Below are 19,313 nucleotides of genomic sequence, written 5' to 3'. Positions count from 1 at the left end.
TGATCTATCTCCATATCATAGGAGTTTTATACAGTAAAGAAATTGGTATGTGTTCTGATAAAGATGTTATAACGGATGGAATAATATGTTCAACAAATATCAGTAGAGTGAGGATTATATCTCATTTATATATTATAAGGAAAATGATATTTTGACATTAATTTTTTGACACCATTTTAACATTGCACACGTGTCAAGATGTGATTGGACGATTTCAAATTTTAAAAATAATTTTGATTTTTTTTCTTCCAAATATGCCCTTATCTTACTTTTTTTAATTTGAAATTGTCCAATCATGTTTTGACACGTGTGTAGTGTCAAAATAGTGTCAAAAATTAGTGTCAAAATATCATTTTTCATATTATAAATTAACTTTATCTTTAGTCCAAATATATACGTACAGTGAGACTAGATATTAATGGTTTTAAAAGAAAATTTAGTGAATTTCACTCCTCAATTTGTTCTTGTATGAAGGTAGTTCTCCGTGCAGCAGTGCAGGTTTCGCTTTCGCTTTCGCGTCACGTGCTGGGTCTTGGTGGTGAACATCTACTGCATCGATTTTGAACCAATTTTTCTAAGGCATTCCCACCAAATTGCATAGTTTTGCCCCCACCATCTCCTCCCAATATAACCCCCCTTTCTCCAACCCACACACCCAAATCTTAATGCATTATTTTTCCCTCTATGTTTCACACTCTCACAGCCTTTCCTCACGCTAAAAGGACTGTTCATCCGTACATCATTTATACCTTATCTTCATTCTATTAATGCCCAAACCTTCTCACCCACTTCTTTCATTCTTCCATTTTCTTCCACACCTAAAAAATATTTCCTTCTACCTCTCTTACTACATCTTCTCACGCAACACAACACCACTATGGAGGAACTCATAATCTCCCCTTCCTCATCCCATCAAAACCCAACACCATCTATTCAACAAAACCTCCAATTTCTTCTTCAAACCCAACCCGATTGGTGGGTCTACGCCATTTTCTGGCAGGCTTCACACGACGACAATGGCAACCTTTTCCTCTCCTTCGGAGAAGGTCATTTCCAAGGCACCAAAGAAACTTCCCCTAAATTCTCAACCCCCGTTTCCACCAAGAAGTTCCCCAAAACCCCCACAACAGAAAACATCAACGATGCCGAGTGGTTCTACGTCATGTCGTTGACTCGAACGTTTCCCGTCAACAATTCTTCTTCTTCTTCTCCTTCCACCTCTACCACTCCTTCCTCACTCCTTGCCAAATCTTTTGCTCTGGGCTCTGTGCTCTGGCTCAATAGCAAACACGAGCTCCAATTCTACAAGTGCGAGAGATCAAACGAGGCACAGTTACACGGGATCCAAACGTTGATCTCCATCCCCACACAAAACGGCGTCGTCGAAATGGGATCCTACGACAGCATCAAACAAAACTGGAACCTCGTCCATCACGTCAAGTCTCTCTTCCAACCCCTCCCAGATCCGCTTCCCGTTCAACTCCTCAACGACCACACCATCTCCTTCGCTCACATCGGCGTCGTCGCCGGAATCCAAGAAACCAAAAAGCGAAAACAAACCCAAACACCACCCAACAACCAAAAGGACAGCTACGTAGACTCCGAACACTCTGATTCGGATTGTCCAACGCTGCCAACCACCTCCACCCCGACAGCCTCGGAGCCCAAAAAACGAGGCAGAAAACCTGTTCTCGGCCGGGATACGCCAATGAACCACGTGGAGGCTGAGCGGCAACGGAGGGAGAAGCTGAACCACCGCTTCTACGCGCTACGCGCGGTGGTTCCGAACGTTTCGAGGATGGACAAGGCTTCGTTGTTGTCCGACGCTGTCGCTTACATCAACGAGCTCAAAGCGAAGATTGAGTACTTGGAATCGCAGCAACAAAGAGAGGGTAATAAAAGAGTGAAGACAGAAATGATGGATACCATGGATAATCAGAGCACCGCCACTACCTCCACCATCGTAGACCAAGGCAGGCCTGGCCCTGGAGGGCCATGCCCATTTGGTCTCGAGATCGATGTGAAGATCGTGGGGCCTGATGCCATGGTGAGGGTGCAATCCGAAAATGCCAACCACCCCGGGGCGAGGCTAATGGGTGCACTGAGAGACCTAGAGTTCCAGGTTCATCACGCTAGCATGTCGTGCGTCAACGATCTCATGCTTCAGGACGTGGTGATCAATGTCCCTGAGGGAATGAGGAGCGAAGAGGGTCTTAAATCTGCCATTCTCATGAGGTTGGATCAGTGACAGTGCCAAGATTCTTACCGTAAGAATAGTAGCTGTAACCGTAAGATGTTGCTGTTCATAGTATAGTATAGTTTGTTCCCGGTTGGCGTTCTAATAATGATTAAAGCTTTAAATTTAAAAAAAAAAAAAAAAAACTATCTTTTCTTTTTGTCGTGCGTGGTGCTTGATGACGGTGGGGTTGGCTCCAACCTTCAATTATGTGATTGAGATGCTGATCAGGGAATCTAAGAAGCCTGTCGTTTATGTGAACCACTGTGTTTTGTATATATATATCCTTTCGGATTTTGAAGTTGAAGACAAACATTAGTAGAAATGTGGTCACCATCTTGTTTATGATTTCTCAAAGTTCTAATATTCTAATCTTTTTTATGCTGTATAACCAAATGTTGTAATCTAACATTACTACATTTAGATTGCATATGGATATAAATAAAAGAAAATAAAACATGTGCTCAGTATAGATTACAATTCATTATATAAATTGTGTTAGAATAGATAATATATATTTTTATTAGATTGTATTCAAATTTTATGATCAAATAAAAACCTCTCTTGTTTGTTTAAAAAATAATATGTTGTTCTCATTTTTATATTAATCTATTTTTACATATTTACCCGATTCCTTTAATTCTAGAAACATAACAAACACCACCTAAGGGATTATTATAACGGTAAAAAAAAATAGTGAGAGTATTGTAAGTATAATTTTTTTTTAAAAAAAATCAGTGTTAATATGTAATTTACTCAAAAATAAATTTAGGAGTTTGAAAGTACTTTTGTGAAATTAAAGAAACTCTCTCTTAACCATGAACTCTTTTTCAAATTGCTTAATATGGTTAGATTACACCAAACTGACTGTTTATATGCACGTGAGAGAAATAATGGAAATATAGTAATTATTTAGTATAGGGAGTCGCTGCCATCCACAACAATTAATTGTATAATGTTACGTATGTGTTTGGTAGTGATTATTTTATTATTCGTAGATATTTGAAAAAAAATAATGTTAGTGACATGCTTGTCAATACTCTCGTGTCAATCTATTGTTCATTAATTGAAGTTCGTGCAAATCTGTTAGATTGAGAACAAGACTAAACAGGAACCAAACTCCTACATAAATCTCATTCTTTTATGAATTTTTATTTATTTTAGAGGGTGTGTTGTGAAAGGACTATGTAATAAATATAAAGTCTATGAAGAACTATCATTATAGGAATCGTATTAGTTTTTATAGTTAAATATCGTTCGTAATTTCCTAATTCACCCAAATTGGTTTGTTTGAGTTTTAGCTTTAATTCCTTTTATTGATTTCACTTTAGCTTTTCACATCTATTTTACTTCAGCTATTTTATCTTGTTTTCTTCCGAAAGTATTTTAAAAAATATATATATAGTTTTTCAATTTAAAATTTACCAACTGAAGGTTGCAATGCATTTTTAATTAAACTAAGAATTGGTATATTTAAGATATTTACAATCAGACTCAATTTACAGTTTTTATCCTCTTTTCTGTTAATCTTTTTGGAAAGTTTCTAACGTACAAGTATATTACTCTATGCATTATTTTATTTAAAATATCAATAATCTAATAGTATTATTTACTATTTAAAAATTTATGAAGTTATTTTTTTTTTCAATTCCATAGAAATATATGTATGCTTTCTGAGACATATAAAAAATACAATAAAATTGGAAATAAAACTAATCAAACATGATTACTTTAAAAAGAATCAATTCACTGACTTTTTATGATGTATAGAAACAATTCAAGAAAAAAATGTCAATTATCAATCTTTTCTAGGGTTTCCTTTTATACATGTTGATACTTTGCTTGAATGAATTTTAATTTTTCACATTGCAATTTTCTTAAGAACCAATTGGTATATATTGATCAACGTTGAACATTCAAATTCAGAGCTCGAAACTTCAGACTTTCTGGCCATAACATGTTTACATCTCACGTGGGAAATGTTTGGTCGGTTGCATCATCAACATGTTCCTATTAAAACAACAGTGCAGAACATGCATTCAGTATAGTAGAGTTCCTTCCCACTGTTTATATTCACGAAAATTATAATTGTTTTTTTTTCTTTCTTATATAAATAATTATTAAAATCTATCCAAAATGGATCGTAAAGTATCATTAACTTTTAGCCATGCCATTTATATATAAATAAAATAAAAAAAAGGTAGTAATCATACAAGTCAATGAATGCCTCTTAGTGAAAACTTCCATCTCTACCTGCTTTTGGTTCAAGATATATTATGCAAACATAAATCGATTTCGTGAAAGGAAAATGATATTTGAACACCATTTTTTGACACTATTTTGACACTGCACACGTGTCAAAATATGGTTGAACGATTTCAAATTAAAAAAGCTTAGATAAGGGTATATTTGAAAGAAAAAAACTAAAGTTTTTTTTTTTAATTTGAAATCGGCCAACCACATCTTGACACGTGTGTAGTGTCAAAATAGTGTCAAAAAATGGTGTTAAAATATCATTTTCCTTCGTGAAATATAGATGATGTCAACACCAACTTATCTTTTGTCATTTGTGGAGGTTTTTGTTATATTTGCAAAACAAGGAGGAGCTAGAAGTAATTATGCAAAACGTGAGGAAAATTTTTTATGCACATAATTTATTCTTTAGTTGTGCATGAGCTATCATTTTGTTTCTTTATATTTTACAATTGTGTTCGCTATCAACTAGGATCTAATTTTTTAGACAACGTGTACCAATAAATAACCCAAGAAAACCTTATGGTAGGGTTTTTAATTTCGTTGTGATTAAGAAATAGGACAAAGATGAAGCATCTTAACTGTTAAATTGTTGAAAGTTTTACGTAAACTAAAGATAAAATCGATTTATAATATATAAATAAATACAAATTTTATTATTTTCGAATCATTCGTTAATTCTATTCTTACTTTCAAAATATTTTATATAGAATTGAGTTATGTTTAAAATCTAATTTTTAAGATAAATTTCAACCCTAAATTTTAATCTTTTGCATCTCTTGTTCCTAATGACCTTTTGCAAGTGGTGGGGTGATTAGATATTGGGCAATTGGAAGTTGTGATGTTACATCTTTTTGTGAGGACCGTAACGAAGTGACGGGTTGAATAGGATGCGAAGAGGCTAAAAGAGTATGGGACATGATTTTGTTAATTTGATTTAATTTTATTTATTTATGGTAGTACTATGTTGTTTGTTTGTTTGTATCGGAGTCAGAACCCATGTGAACGCAGGATGCTCTGACAGAGCGACAAAGCAAACCCCACACCATGGATGATGAATAACGAAACTGATGAATGAATTTTATGGAATATACACGCACGTAGAATGTCTATGTTGTTTGAACTTTAAACACTCGATTGCGAACAAACATGTTCCAGCTAACTAATATTGTCTTCGAGTATTCGTGGACATTTTCCGACACGTGTAAGACAATCCTAGACAACACTTGACCAAGTTCTCTGCTCTAATTTAATTCCAAGCTTCCGTCATCTTTATTATCGTCTATCTATGTATCTCTCACTCTTGCGCATACGCTTCTTGTCCAAATTCATTTTCTCACGCACTCAAATAGATTATGTTAAACGTGGATTTCAATTTTTATTTCTTTACATTATTGGTCAACATCTTCTTTTCTTCTTCTTGGGGACAGAGTTAATGCTTAAGTTTAATACTTTAATAATTATAGTATATCCGTTTGAAAAAAGTTTACTCGTTAATTTCGTATTGGACAATGATATTTTAACAACACTTCTTTGACAACAGGACACGTGTCATCATTTCATCTGTCTGTTTGAATTTATTTTAAAAAAATATTTGAAACGGACCAATCATAAGCTGTTACGTACGCGTTGTCAAAAAGTTGTCAAAAAAAGGGTTGTTAAAAAGACTTTTTCCTTTCGAATTATATATGATTTATTTCTTAAACTTTAAACAAGTATAATTTGGCATTTGTTTATCCAATATTTACCTTTTTATTTTGTGATACATTGTTTTTCCTAATGGATTAAAGTTCCTAACCTACTCGGCGTACTAGTTATGGACCAAAAGTCAACATCTCACCAAGAGACATACAATATAAATAATAAAATACTTGAACTAAAATAAAATTATATCACCATCCCATTGAATAGAAGTAATATTACATATTAAATACCTTTTATCGGTTTCAATTAATCCAGTCTATCTCATATTTTAAGTAAAATTTTCCATTTACTAATTACTATTATTTTTGTAAAGCTATTACTCACTTGAGTATTATATTTTCTTTCTACATGTATTTAGTTTTTATCCACAATATCTTCAACCGTGAAGTAATATTGTTTTTATACTTTGATCTCCAATAATAGATAATATCTTCTAATTGAAATAACAGTAAATTTTGATTAAGACGAACCATCTTTTCAAATATACAACATAATCATTGTTTATAAAAAAATTGTAAAACTAATTATTACTTTTAATGTTTTAATTTTGGATATAAAATTACTTCAAAACAATGAATTAGAAGGAGTGAATTCACCTCTTTACCTTAAGTGTATTTGGTCAATAAGTCAAGCTGATTGATAAATCAGTCAGATTAATTATTTTTAGATTGATCATCCAGTCTTTGGATTAATCATCGAATTTGTTATCTTAAGTCGATATTCTTGAACTATTCACCATTAGACCAATCATCTTAGACTGATCATTCTTGAGTTAATCACCCATGAGTCGATTACCCAGACCGACATGTTGTAAAATAAATATAATATTAACATTCAGTTAATCATAATCATAAATCAGTCAGCTAAGACTAATTAAGGTGTGATTGGACTATGATTAGGCCAACAAAAAGGTAAAAACAACTATCACTATAAATAAAGGTATAAGTTATGGTTGTTTAGACATGCATCACTACATTTAATACCCTTTTGATTAGTCATCTATTGATTTTAACATCAGAGTACATTGTGCATGTACCATCCGAATGGTGTTGGACATGAGTAGTACAGGACAAAGCTATCCAAAAATTGACAGTACTCAATGTCCTATACCAAAACATTTTAGCGTCCAACGTGAGACTGAGTGAGCATTTCTTTTAATCTCATGGTAATGATCATAAGGAACATGATGAGTAATATAGTAGTGAAAGATGTCATCCAACAACATATCAACCATTCGATCGATCATTTGACCTCAATCTCTCGACTTTGATTTTTCTATTAACTTTTCAGTCTTAACATTTTGATTCAACTATTACGTCTCAACCATTCGATTTAACTATAAACCTTAACTTTTTGGCTTTCACCTTTCAATTTTAAATTTGAACTAATTCATTAATATTTATTTTATAATATATAATTCTTGCTATTGACACATTTTTTTGTCAAAAAATATTTTAGTAAAAAGGACATTAAATTTTTCGTTCAATCTGATAATATTTTTTTATAAATAAGTGGAAATGGATAAAAAAAATAGAAAAGAAAAAAAAAGAAGATGAGAAGGAAGAGTCGGATACCATAGTAAGTAGTAGTTATGATTTATTTATTTATCTTGTTGGTATACCCGCTTCATTGAATGTATCAGATCGTTCTGATATTGTTTTATGTGTTTTGTTTGGGGTGAAGTGTGAAGTACTCATTCTACTTCTTTTGATAGATTCAATGGCTTAAAAAATGCAAAATTTGTAGATTTTTTTTTTCTTTCAACGCATCATTTCTTCTTTCCAACAATACTAAAGGTAACTTTTTTAAAAGTAAAGTTTTTATCATACTCCGTGTAACTTTTATTATTTTTTTAGCAATGGATTGTATGAAGACTCACTTTAAGAATTTTAACTTTTGAACTTAAGCAATATTTTCGGTATTGAAACTTAAAAATCACGGCAGTAAAAGTCCTTTTGGTGAAAATTAAAGGAATAAACTATTTTTTTGAGAAGAGTTGTATAAAGACTTAATTTTGAAAAAAAGTTGTGTAGAGATTCTTCAAATCCTGGTCGGGTTCAATGATCCTATATCTTTTCATACTTCAATGATTTTTCCTGTTTTTAATTTCCTTTTAATGGAAGCTATCAAACGCAATTATCCACGATAGATTGGCCCCGGTTTACACGCTTTATGTTTTATTCGACTTAGTGCATAAAGCACGTGTTTATAACTGTATTAAGATTGATGATGACACTATAATAACGATACTAAAATGACTTTAGCTAAAATCAGAAACTTCTAAAACATGTTTTTTTCATTCTCTTTGAAATTGGAGTGGACTAATATTTCCTATGACGAAACAGATAATACATTCCACGGTTGCGTAAGGAATCTGCAACTTCTACACAAATTCACGGAACGTCGACGTTTATTGAAAACGACGATGAGTATACGGTGCTGAAATTTTAACAACAACAACAACAATAATAATAATAATAATAATAATAATAATAATAATAATAATAATAATAATAATAATAATAATAATAATAATAANAATAATAATAATAATAATAATAATAATAATAATAATAATAATAATAATAATAATAATAATAATAATAATAATAATAATAATAATAATGGAATAACTGGTGCTCGGTAATAATAAAGAGTTCATGACTGTATTTTAACATATGATTATCTTCCTACAACCCCCAACCAAATCCTACCCACAGAAATAAATTTACTTTTATGCATTTTTTGTATTCTACTATATTTTAATATTTTTATAAATAAAATAGCTAAAATAACTAATATTGCTCACTGTTCTTATGATAAAAAAAAAAGGTTAAAGTTTGACTATTTTTTCCAATACATCGTCCAAGCTTGATTTGATGCAATAATAGCTGCTGATATGATTAGATTGTTACCAAACCCACATTATTATTATTATTATTATTATTATTATTATTTTATATATATATATATATATATATATATATATATATTATAATATTGAAAACTAAGTATTAACTCTTTAAATTAGGTCGTATCATCAAAGACTTTATAAAATTCACCTAATAATGTAATTCTCAATCTTTACTAACTACTTATAACGTATAAATTTACTTTTATGTATACTCACCGTAATATCTAACGAAACATATTTTCAATATAAATACGAGAGTTTTGTATATGGTAGTAAGAAAATTATTATACTGATGAGTTTGATTAATTTATCCTTTCTTTATATTATTTAATTAGTTATTTGGGTTTGAGATTGAATTGACAAAATTTTAAAGATAATTAAAACTATAACCATCTTTTATGTCCGGTTTAGTTATAGGAAAAAATAAAAGTGGAAATAAAGAGGAAATATTTGAAAAAAGAATAATTATTTAATATGATAGAAATATGTGAAAAATAGAAAAATTAACAATTTGATTTATTTAGTAAAAAAAATAAAAAAAGAAATAAAAAAGAGTGTATTGAGTCGACCATTTTGAAGATGGTTTGTTTCTTCTTCCTTTTTTTTATCTGTGTCGTAGACAAAGGTGAGTGTGGGAGACATTTTTGTTTACACCGTGTTTCATACACTGTAACACGAATCATGATGAAAGAAAATGGGAGGAACATCATTATATGTATAAAATTAAAATTAAAATTTTGGTATGTATGGTTGAGAGTAGACATTATTTAAGACAGTTGAGAGATCATAATAGACAAATACATTTCTGGTGCTACTGAACACTCCATAAACCTGTTCAAAACTGGTCCACGCTACAGTTGAAGCACACAATATCACCAACGAAAAAAATAACTATTTTATATATATATATGGAATAAAAAAACTAGTACACGATGTGTGTTGTGCAATTATTTTGGGACTAAATGCTAGTCTATGATAACAAAATTTGCAGGGAACAAAAAGTCAACACAGTGCATTGACCCTCTGCATATCGTTATTTGATGAATAAATGTATCTGCATTTTTAAAATGGGGTTAGAAAACAGGAAGCAAAAACCTATATAATGAAACTGTTTCGAGCTACCACCATACTTCACAATCTGTCTTTTAGGATATCTGGTTCCATTTCCCGTCTACCTCTCGGTAAGCAAAGTACGGCCTGACTTTCAATCTCTCTTTGAATGCTTTTCGGTCAGATATATGTCAAAGTTCTTCCAACATTCAAGTTAGTACACGGTTTCTTCAAGCAACTTTATTCATTTAATTCTAAACTTAATTTTCATGATTTCTTTATCCACATCGATTAGAGATAAAATCAATTTATAATATATAAGTGACACTAGTGCAAAAACGCTATTTAACGTCACCCCTTAGACGTCGGTTCCGTGAAAATCCGACGTCTATTACTGCACGGTGGCATTATCGTAAATAAATTGGAAAACTAGACGTCAGTTTCGATGTCAGGCGACGTCTATGACATCATAGACGTCGCACCTGTCGCAAACTGACGTCCAATTTCCTGAGGTATGTGATAAGACAGTTCATTGACGTCGGTGTTCACGGGGACCGACGTCTACTAGGCTGCAATTAATGCTGCCCATCAAATTCCCAGGAGCTTGATCTCGTCTTCATCTCTTCTCCTTTTTCTCTGCTTCTCCTCTTCTTTTACTCGCTTGCGCACCTCTACTTTTTATCTCTTGCGGCATTGCATTGTCGTTTCTCAATATGTTATTGTCTTCGTCCTCTCCTTTTTGTCTCTTGCATCCCAGGTGCGTGGTTTTTTTTTATGCTTTACTGTTTAAACTTTCTTTAGTATTTTATCGATTATCTTGTCGTTCAACTGATTAAAATTTGTTTTCTTTGTCTTGTGCTTTAGTGCAATTTTGATCCTTTCTTTGGGTAACATGGTGTAACATTCTCCCTTTGCTTGCTTCCTCACAAGAAGAGTAGTGATCTTTTGAGTTTTCTATGTCTTCCGACCCAAAATGGAACTTGGGTCCTTGTCTAGTTCTCGTATCACTGTAACTTTTTTCCTTTGCGGTTGAATAATGGGAAGTAGTCATGAACCGAGGTTCGGTTTTGGGTTGAATGTCATAGAAGATTCAAAAGACGCAAGCTTTTTTTGTGGGGAAACTAGCGAGAGGAGAGTGTTACACAATGCTACCGAAAGTCTGGATCAAAATTGCACTAAAACACAACGCCCTTGTTAGACGTCGGTTAGTGCATGGTCCGACGTCTATAAGAACATAGATGTCGGTTAGTGTCATTTACAACCTCTATATATTCATGTTGACGTCAGTTTAGGAATAGGCGGACGTCTATATAGAGTAAATAGACGTCGGTTTGAGTATAAGCGGATGTCTATATAGACGTCGGTGAATATCGTTAACTGACGTGTATATAGACGTCGGTTGGATGAATTTCGACGTCACATAGACGTCACCCGTATAGACATCGGTTGAGAAAGTGACATTAAAAGCCCAAATTAACCGACGTTAAACAGCGTTTTTGCACTAGTGTGACTGCAAATCTCACTTTAGAAACCAATTTTGTGGGATTGAGTTAGGCTTAGAAACCACTTTCTAATATGGTATCAAAGTCATAGTTAGAACCTATCCTCCTAGTGAGATCTATGTGACATTTTATTTCACTCGCTATCGGACCGCTATATAAATAATATACAATATAATCTCCTTCCACATTAAAAGAATGTGAAAGTTTTAGTTAATTCTATTGAGGCATGAAATATTGTGATGGAAACATGAAACAATATCATGGATCATGAATATAAATCTATGTTTAGTGATTAAATTGATTGCCTTCATCATGTTCGTATAAGACATATTTTGTAAAGTCATGGACAAACTTAGTTATGCATTTAGGAAACATAATATCAAATAAGTATGTTTTAATCTGATTTTATTTAGTTATTTTTGTTATATGTTTTATGATATTGTTTATGTTATCTGTATCAGGGTTCACTAGAGTCTAAAGAAAATATTGGGAAGTAGTATGAAAGATCTTTGTTCGTGTTAGGATGGAATCCATAACATCATTATCCTGCAAAATAATAAGATAAAGACATTCCTCGAAAAAAGTCTAAATCTTATGAGTGATGATTTTAAAGGAAGTAGATATAAAAGATTGGTTGAACGTATATCAAGATATGCTTTATGACTCAATGTTTAGGAGTTTGATCGAGTAAAACATATAGGATTTGATAGTGAAAGTTATAAATGAGTTCTGAGACAAACATATGGTCTACACCATGCTTGTGAATTAGCATGATATAACATTGGGATGATTCCTTTATATGAAATTCATATCATGTGGACTAGACTGAACTTTTCAAATATTTTATCAAATGAATCATAGGCATGATGTATTCAATCTAAACTTGATCTGGTGTTTGAATGTTTCAAAGAAGTTGACATTGCAGGAACAATGAACATCAAACAAAAGTTACTTGAAATTGTTTATCCTATTATGACATCATGGTACCTCCAATGCATAAATTGAAAATGAAAGGTGCATAGAAGAGAAAAATTCGTCGATTTCAAAGGTTTACAAAGCGTGAACCCTCATATTTTTAACACATAGATGACGCGTTCCATCCATGAAACTTTATCACAAAAGAAAGAAATGCAATTTAAGGCTAAGTTTGTGTAACAAAGGAGAGTGTTAATGTTAGATCAGTTTCATCATATTTGTCACTTTTACATTGTCGATGTTATTGATGTCGTTGTTGATGATCATTGTGCTATAGATGCATTGCTATTTTGTTGGGGATAAGTGAAAAGTCATGGTACCTTAGTTTAAAGAACTTAGTAAATGACGTGATGAATACACAAGACTAGTGAGAAGTTATGATCAATTACAAAAACTAAGAAAGTCTCTACTAGTCTACTCACAATCAGCGGTATATGTTGCTATATTTGACACTTTACTTGTTGTATCTTACCTTTTTTCTTCTATAACAATCTGTTTCACTAATTAGAGGTTAATATGGACAAGTGGATGACTATATTAGATAGTTGTTATATTATTCCTAATCGATATAATTTCCTCTTAGTTTGTGTGACATATTGTCATAATATTACGATATTCCCACTATATAATACACAATCTTTTGATATTAGACAACATTAGTTAATATGTATAGGACGAATTCTTGAATCTCATTTTAGGGAAATCTTCTCTATTCAACTCTATCCTCGAAAATAACTAGGGATTATGTGTTTGGAATGCAGGTAGAGATGAAGGTAATGGATGGTTCTTTATTACAATTGTATGAAGATGATAAAATGAAATTGATAACGAATAAGGAAGATGAGTTGTAAATGGAAAAAATGTGAAAGTCCCGGTCTAGGAAAAGGAGAAATGAAATTTAAAGATTTTTAATATATTTTAATTAAAGATGGAATGGAAATAATATTATATATATATATATATATATATTTTGTTTTTACTTTTTATTTATGACAATAAAAAATAATTAAACTATAGTTGTGAAAATAAATATAAATAATTTTTATAATATTCTTATTTATTTATTTTATAGGATTTTTTTATTATAAATAGTTATTTTAATATTAAAAAAATGGTTAAAAAAATATCAACTTGAAAAAATACTAAACTTTAAAAAAGTTCACTTAAAATATAAAATTGATGAAATAATTATTTTAATTTTAAAAAATTGTAATAGTATAGATAAATTTGAAATGAACAACGTTAAATTAACAGGAAAAAAACGAAAGCAATTGTTTTGTAGAAAATCTCCACCATTTAAGTTTCGAAAATTCAAAATTTCAATTTAGAGTTTTAGTCAAGCTTTCAAGAAGCTTAAATTTTGTTTTTTTAGAATACAAAATTTCAGCTTTTACAGAAAACTTGACTGTATATTTAGTTATTTATTTGTTTAAATAAAAAATAGTAAATATTAGTTCCTCGTCCAACTATTAATGCTGATGGGCTTTCAACAATAACTCGCCAATTATTCATTCACATGTAATATTAATAACATAATTTAACAAGGTTTATTATTAATTAAGATGAAGGATATATAATTAAATTAAAAATTATCATATAATTAGATTACATATTAATAGGAAAAATTAAGTATTTTTTAAACTAAAGAAGAAATATATAATTAAATTAAAAATTATCATATAATTAGATTTAAGCCATTAAATTATAAATCTAAGATAAGCCATTAGCATAAGCTCACCCTACCCTTTTTTGTATGATTAAGCTTTAATGTACCGGGTCCATAGTTTGGCAACTCCATGAGAATAGTTCGGAGTTTGGGCCATTTTGTGACTATTGCATGATGATAGCTGCTTCTTTCTGCACCTCCTGTTTTTTCACGCACTCCCTAAAATATATAAATTCCAAATTATCTTTTCATTAAAATTAGGTTTAGTCATTTCAAACGTCTCTATTTGTGCAATCGTTTCAAATAGGTCTTTGTAACTTTTTATCCCTATTACATCTTTTTTTTTTTTGTAAAATTGAGTTAATTTTAACTTTAATGTTAAATTCAATGGACGACGTTAAAATTTGTGTCTTTACTTGCTGAATGCGCAATTTCTAATGACGTGGTCTCATTACGTGTAAGTTGTCCCACATGGCAACCCCCTTTCTCCCAAATTAGGGTTCTATAGATGAGGCAAAGGAGCTTCCGCCGCGTTGCACGCGAAGGAGAACGTAGGCGCTGGAAATTCCTCTCGTGGCGGTGCATTGGATTTTGGTGCTTCTTACAGGTTCAATTTGGGATTTTACGCAAGCAGAAAGAAGCATTGGTTGATGAAAGATGAAGGCGTTGCGGTTTTTGTGATTTTGGGAATGATTTGTAGTTTTTGGATTGTTGGTGGTGGTGAGGCGCAAGAACAAAGATAGATTGGTGGTTCTGAAATGGATGAACAAGCGGGTTTGGGTCTCTGTTTTGGCTTTTAGCAATTGTGGTTCCCTCTTTGCAGGTTGATGAAAGCACGAGGGAGATAGTGGTTTTGCCTTGGCTATTGGCAGCGCGGTTTTATGTTGGGTTTCTATGCGTTTGATTTGCAGGTGGTGATGGACGAAGTTTCGTGATGGTGCGTCAGTGGAGGAAGCTTCGCGTTTTTGGATTGGTTATGAAGGAGATCGTGACGCGATTTAGGGCTGGTTTCTGGTGGCTGGCCGTGAGTGTGGACGACACGATTTGGGTTTACTGGACGACGGCGACGGTCAGTTAGTGGCGGCAAGATGTTGATGTGGTGGCGCTGTGTTGGCATCAAGTAGTTGAGGCGTTGTGATGGCCGTTTCTACGTCGGGGATTGGGTAGTTTGGGTGATGCGACAACGAGGTTTGTAGTGGCCTGAGGTTACTCATGATGCAGCAAGTCAAGACACACAAATTTTAACGTTGTCCACTGAATTTAATGGTAAGGTCAAAATTAACTCAATTTTACAAAAAAGAAGACTTAATTGGGATAAGAAAATACGAAAACCTATTTAAGACTATTCTGCACATAAAGATCTCCAAAATGATTAAACCTTAAAATTATAGTAAAAGAGTGAAAATTATCTTTACACTTTTTTTTAATGTAGTCAAAACTGCACAATTCAAAAGATATTTCAAAATTAAAAAATAGGTTTAATGTCTCAATAGGTCCTTATTTTTGTCCAGAATCTCAAATAGGTCCTTTTCTTTTTCGACGTCTCAATTGAGTCCTTATTTTTGTAAAACTGAATCAAATAAGGCCTTTCCGTCAAATTGAGATGATGTCGTTAAGAAGGATATGCTNAAATTGTAGTTTTTTATTACGTGACATTAAAAACGTGATTGAATTGTATTTTTTTTAATTTTTGAATTAAAAATGAAATATACAGAGTATACTTCATTTTTTAATTCAAAAATTAAAAAAATACAATTCAGTCACATTTTCAATGCCATGTAATAAAAGACTACACGGTCAACATACCCTTCTTAACAGAGTCATTTCAATTTGACGGAAAGGCCTTATTTCATTCAATTTTAAGAAAATAAGGACTTCATTGAGACGTCGAAAAAGAAAGGGACCTATTTGAGATTCTGTGCGAAAATAGGGACCTATTGAAACATTAAACCTAAAAAATAACACTAATAATAACGAGTGTTTTTTTCTTTTCCAAAAGAAGACTGGCATCGAAATTATCCACTAGTGGAAAAACGCTGTTTAACGTCCGTTATTTTGGGCTTTTAACGTCTAATTCACAACCGACGTCAAAACCGGTGACGTCAATGGGACGTCGCATATCCTACACAACAGACGTCTATACAGGCGTCAGTTAGTTCCATGTCAGACGTCACTACACGTCGATGCAGGCGTAATCCGACGGCTAAAGGCAATATATAGATGTCCGATGATGCAATATCCGACGTCTAAGAGCACATAAAGACTTCGAACATGTCACTGACGCCGTCTAATGTCACTATTAGACGTCGGTATATGCATTAACCGACGTCTAATATAGACGTTGTGTTTTAGTGCAATTTTGTTCCTGTCTTTGGACAACCCAGTAGCACATTCTTTCTTTTCTAGTTTCCCCCAAAAAAAAGCTTGTCTCTTTTGAATTTCTCGTGGCATTTCGACCCAAAATCGAACCTGGGTCTTTGCTTAGTTCCATTTTCAACCGCAAGAGGTAAAAATTACGGTGAAACGATAACTAGGCAACGACCCAGGGTCGTTTTTGGGTCGAAACACCACGAGAAATCCAAAAGACATCGCTTTTTTTGGGAGGCAGCTAGCAAAGGAAGAATGTGGTATTGCGTTACCCAAAGAGAGGAACAAAACTGCACTAAAACACAACACAAGGAAAACAAATTTTAATCAGTTGAACCAAAAGATAATCGATGAAAGACTGAACAAAGTTTAAACGGTAACCATAAAAAAACACACACCTGGGATGCAATGTCGTAAGAGAGAAAAAGGAGAGGAGCCGCAAGAGAGAAAAAGGAGAGGAGGAAGACGATGATATCAGAAACTGCAATGCCGCCAAGATAACATGAAATGGGGCGTCGGTTGCTCCAGAGACCGATGTCTATAGTAACCTAGACGTCGGTTATCTAACTAATTCGACTTCCAGGATAAGATCAAAATGACTTTTTGAATGCCCATTAGACGTCGGCCACCATGGGAGCCGATGTCTAGCGCGCTGCACCGATTGACGTTTCATTTTCTATCAAGAACGTAGACAACAATTTTGAAGGGGCGCCGACGTCCATAATGGTGAACATAATTTATTACAGTCGCATAGACGTCGTTCCCCCAAAAATGCGACGTCTAGTGTGCAGAAATTTTTGGCTTCCCGCTTCTCAGACAAACCATAGACGTCGGGGTTTGCCTACCGAACATCGAATCGCTTGGGAATTAGGTGACCAACATTAATTACAGCCAACTAGATGTCGGCTCCCCATCAAAATCGACGTCAAATGGGCCTACCTCATAACATTGAACGTCGGCCACCAGGGGAGCCAACGTCTAGCGCGCTGCACCGTTTTCCTGTCAGGGACGTAGACGACAGTTTTGAAAGGGCACCAACGTCTATAATGGTGAACATATTTAATTACAATCCAATAGACGTCGCTCCCCCAAAAATGCGACGTCTAGTTTGTAGAAATTTTGGCTTCTTGCTTCTCGGATAGACCATAGACGTCGGTGTTTGACTACCTGACGTCTAATTGCCTGGGATTTAGGTGACCAACATTAATTACAGCAAACTAGACGTCGGCCCCCATCACAACCGACGTCAAATGCTCCTACCTCATAACATTGGATGTCAGCTTGCGCCAGAACTGACGTGTAGTACATAATAGACGTCTCATGACCTTGAAGCCGACGTCTAAATTACCATCTTATTTATGGTAATATCACCAGTCATCATAGAACATCGGTGAAGCACTAATAGACGTCTATGAACTGATGTTAAACGTTTTTCCATTAGTGATCTAACCCTTCAACAAATTACTCTGATAAATTAAAAACTTCGTACTCAATGAAAGTCATTTCTTTAATAAAACTTCGTCTTTTCTACTAATTATCAAGCCTTGAAATCTATGATAATACAAAATTTTAACATGACGATAAAAGTTTGATGTTAATTTTATAAAAATGAAATTCGTCATTTTTAAATTAAAGGTTAAACAAATTATATTATTTGACTTCAGATTAGATATCGAATTAAAATGTTGAAACAATTTTAATATAGTTAAATTAAAAAAAATCATATTTTTTTAAAATTTAAAATTAAAATTTATTAAAGTTTGAGATAACAACAAATTTAAATTTTAGTTTTAAATTTGGAGATTAAAAAGCATTTAACTTTTTATATTATTTTTTGCGTTTTTTTTTCAAAACAATGAATAATTAATCTTTAACTCTTTCTTTTATTTCTTTAACTTGCACTGAGCCTTCTTTGAAAATTACACCTGTACTTGTACTTATTTTAAAACCGAACTTTTAATTCTTATACCGTACACTAACAATTTTGGAATACTAAACATATCAAATACATTAAAATCAAATAATATGTTTCCATTTATATATGTTAAGAAAAAATAGGAGCAAGCTCCCTCAAACAGACATAACGACTGTATTATTTAAATACGTATAAAACTCATAAAGAATAATAAATTACGTGTAAAAACACAAAAATACATTATCATCTAAACAAGTTGTTCATCTTAAATTTGAATATTACAAAGCTTAAACACTTGATACAAAATTGCATTCCAACCATATATTATTGATGTGACTCACAATCTTGCCTTAATTTTTTAAGCTTACCTAACCTCAATTACTAACACTTAAAAATATTTTTTTATTAATTGACGTGAGCATGAATAATATGAAAGGTTCTCAAGTTTACAAGAGCATGATCAATAAAAGAATTAAAGAAATCTATAGAAGAAGAATAACAAAATTAAGACTAAAAAGCTAAAGAACATGTCTAAAGGACATGAAATAGAAATCAAGCTATCCTTTTTAATAAAGAATAAACCCATTTTTAATTTTATTTAATTTTTTCTCAAGGTCATAAGTTATTTATCTCCTAACATAACAATGTTAAATTTTAAACCCTAAATCAAAAGAAAAAAAAAATCTTTATAAACAATAAGTCAATGTATATAAATTTAAAATCCAATGGAA

At 32.4% G+C, this 19,313-nt stretch overlaps 1 protein-coding gene across 1 annotated transcript; it reads left to right on the top strand.

Moving 5' to 3' along the window:
* The first annotated feature begins 365 nt into the window (after nucleotides 1-365).
* LOC106780330 (transcription factor MYC2-like) lies at nucleotides 366-2,587 on the top strand. Its single transcript, XM_014668604.2, has one exon. The coding sequence runs from the start codon at nucleotides 878-880 to the stop codon at nucleotides 2,246-2,248; it is 1,371 nt and encodes a 456-aa protein (XP_014524090.1). The 5' UTR covers nucleotides 366-877; the 3' UTR covers nucleotides 2,249-2,587.
* The last annotated feature ends 16,726 nt before the right edge of the window (nucleotides 2,588-19,313 follow it).

This window comes from Vigna radiata, unplaced genomic scaffold (assembly GCF_000741045.1).
Source record: "Vigna radiata var. radiata cultivar VC1973A unplaced genomic scaffold, Vradiata_ver6 scaffold_179, whole genome shotgun sequence".
NCBI lineage: Eukaryota > Viridiplantae > Streptophyta > Magnoliopsida > Fabales > Fabaceae > Vigna > Vigna radiata.
The sequence above is the reverse complement of the archived record's forward strand: the minus strand, read 5'-3'. Positions and strand labels throughout refer to the sequence as shown.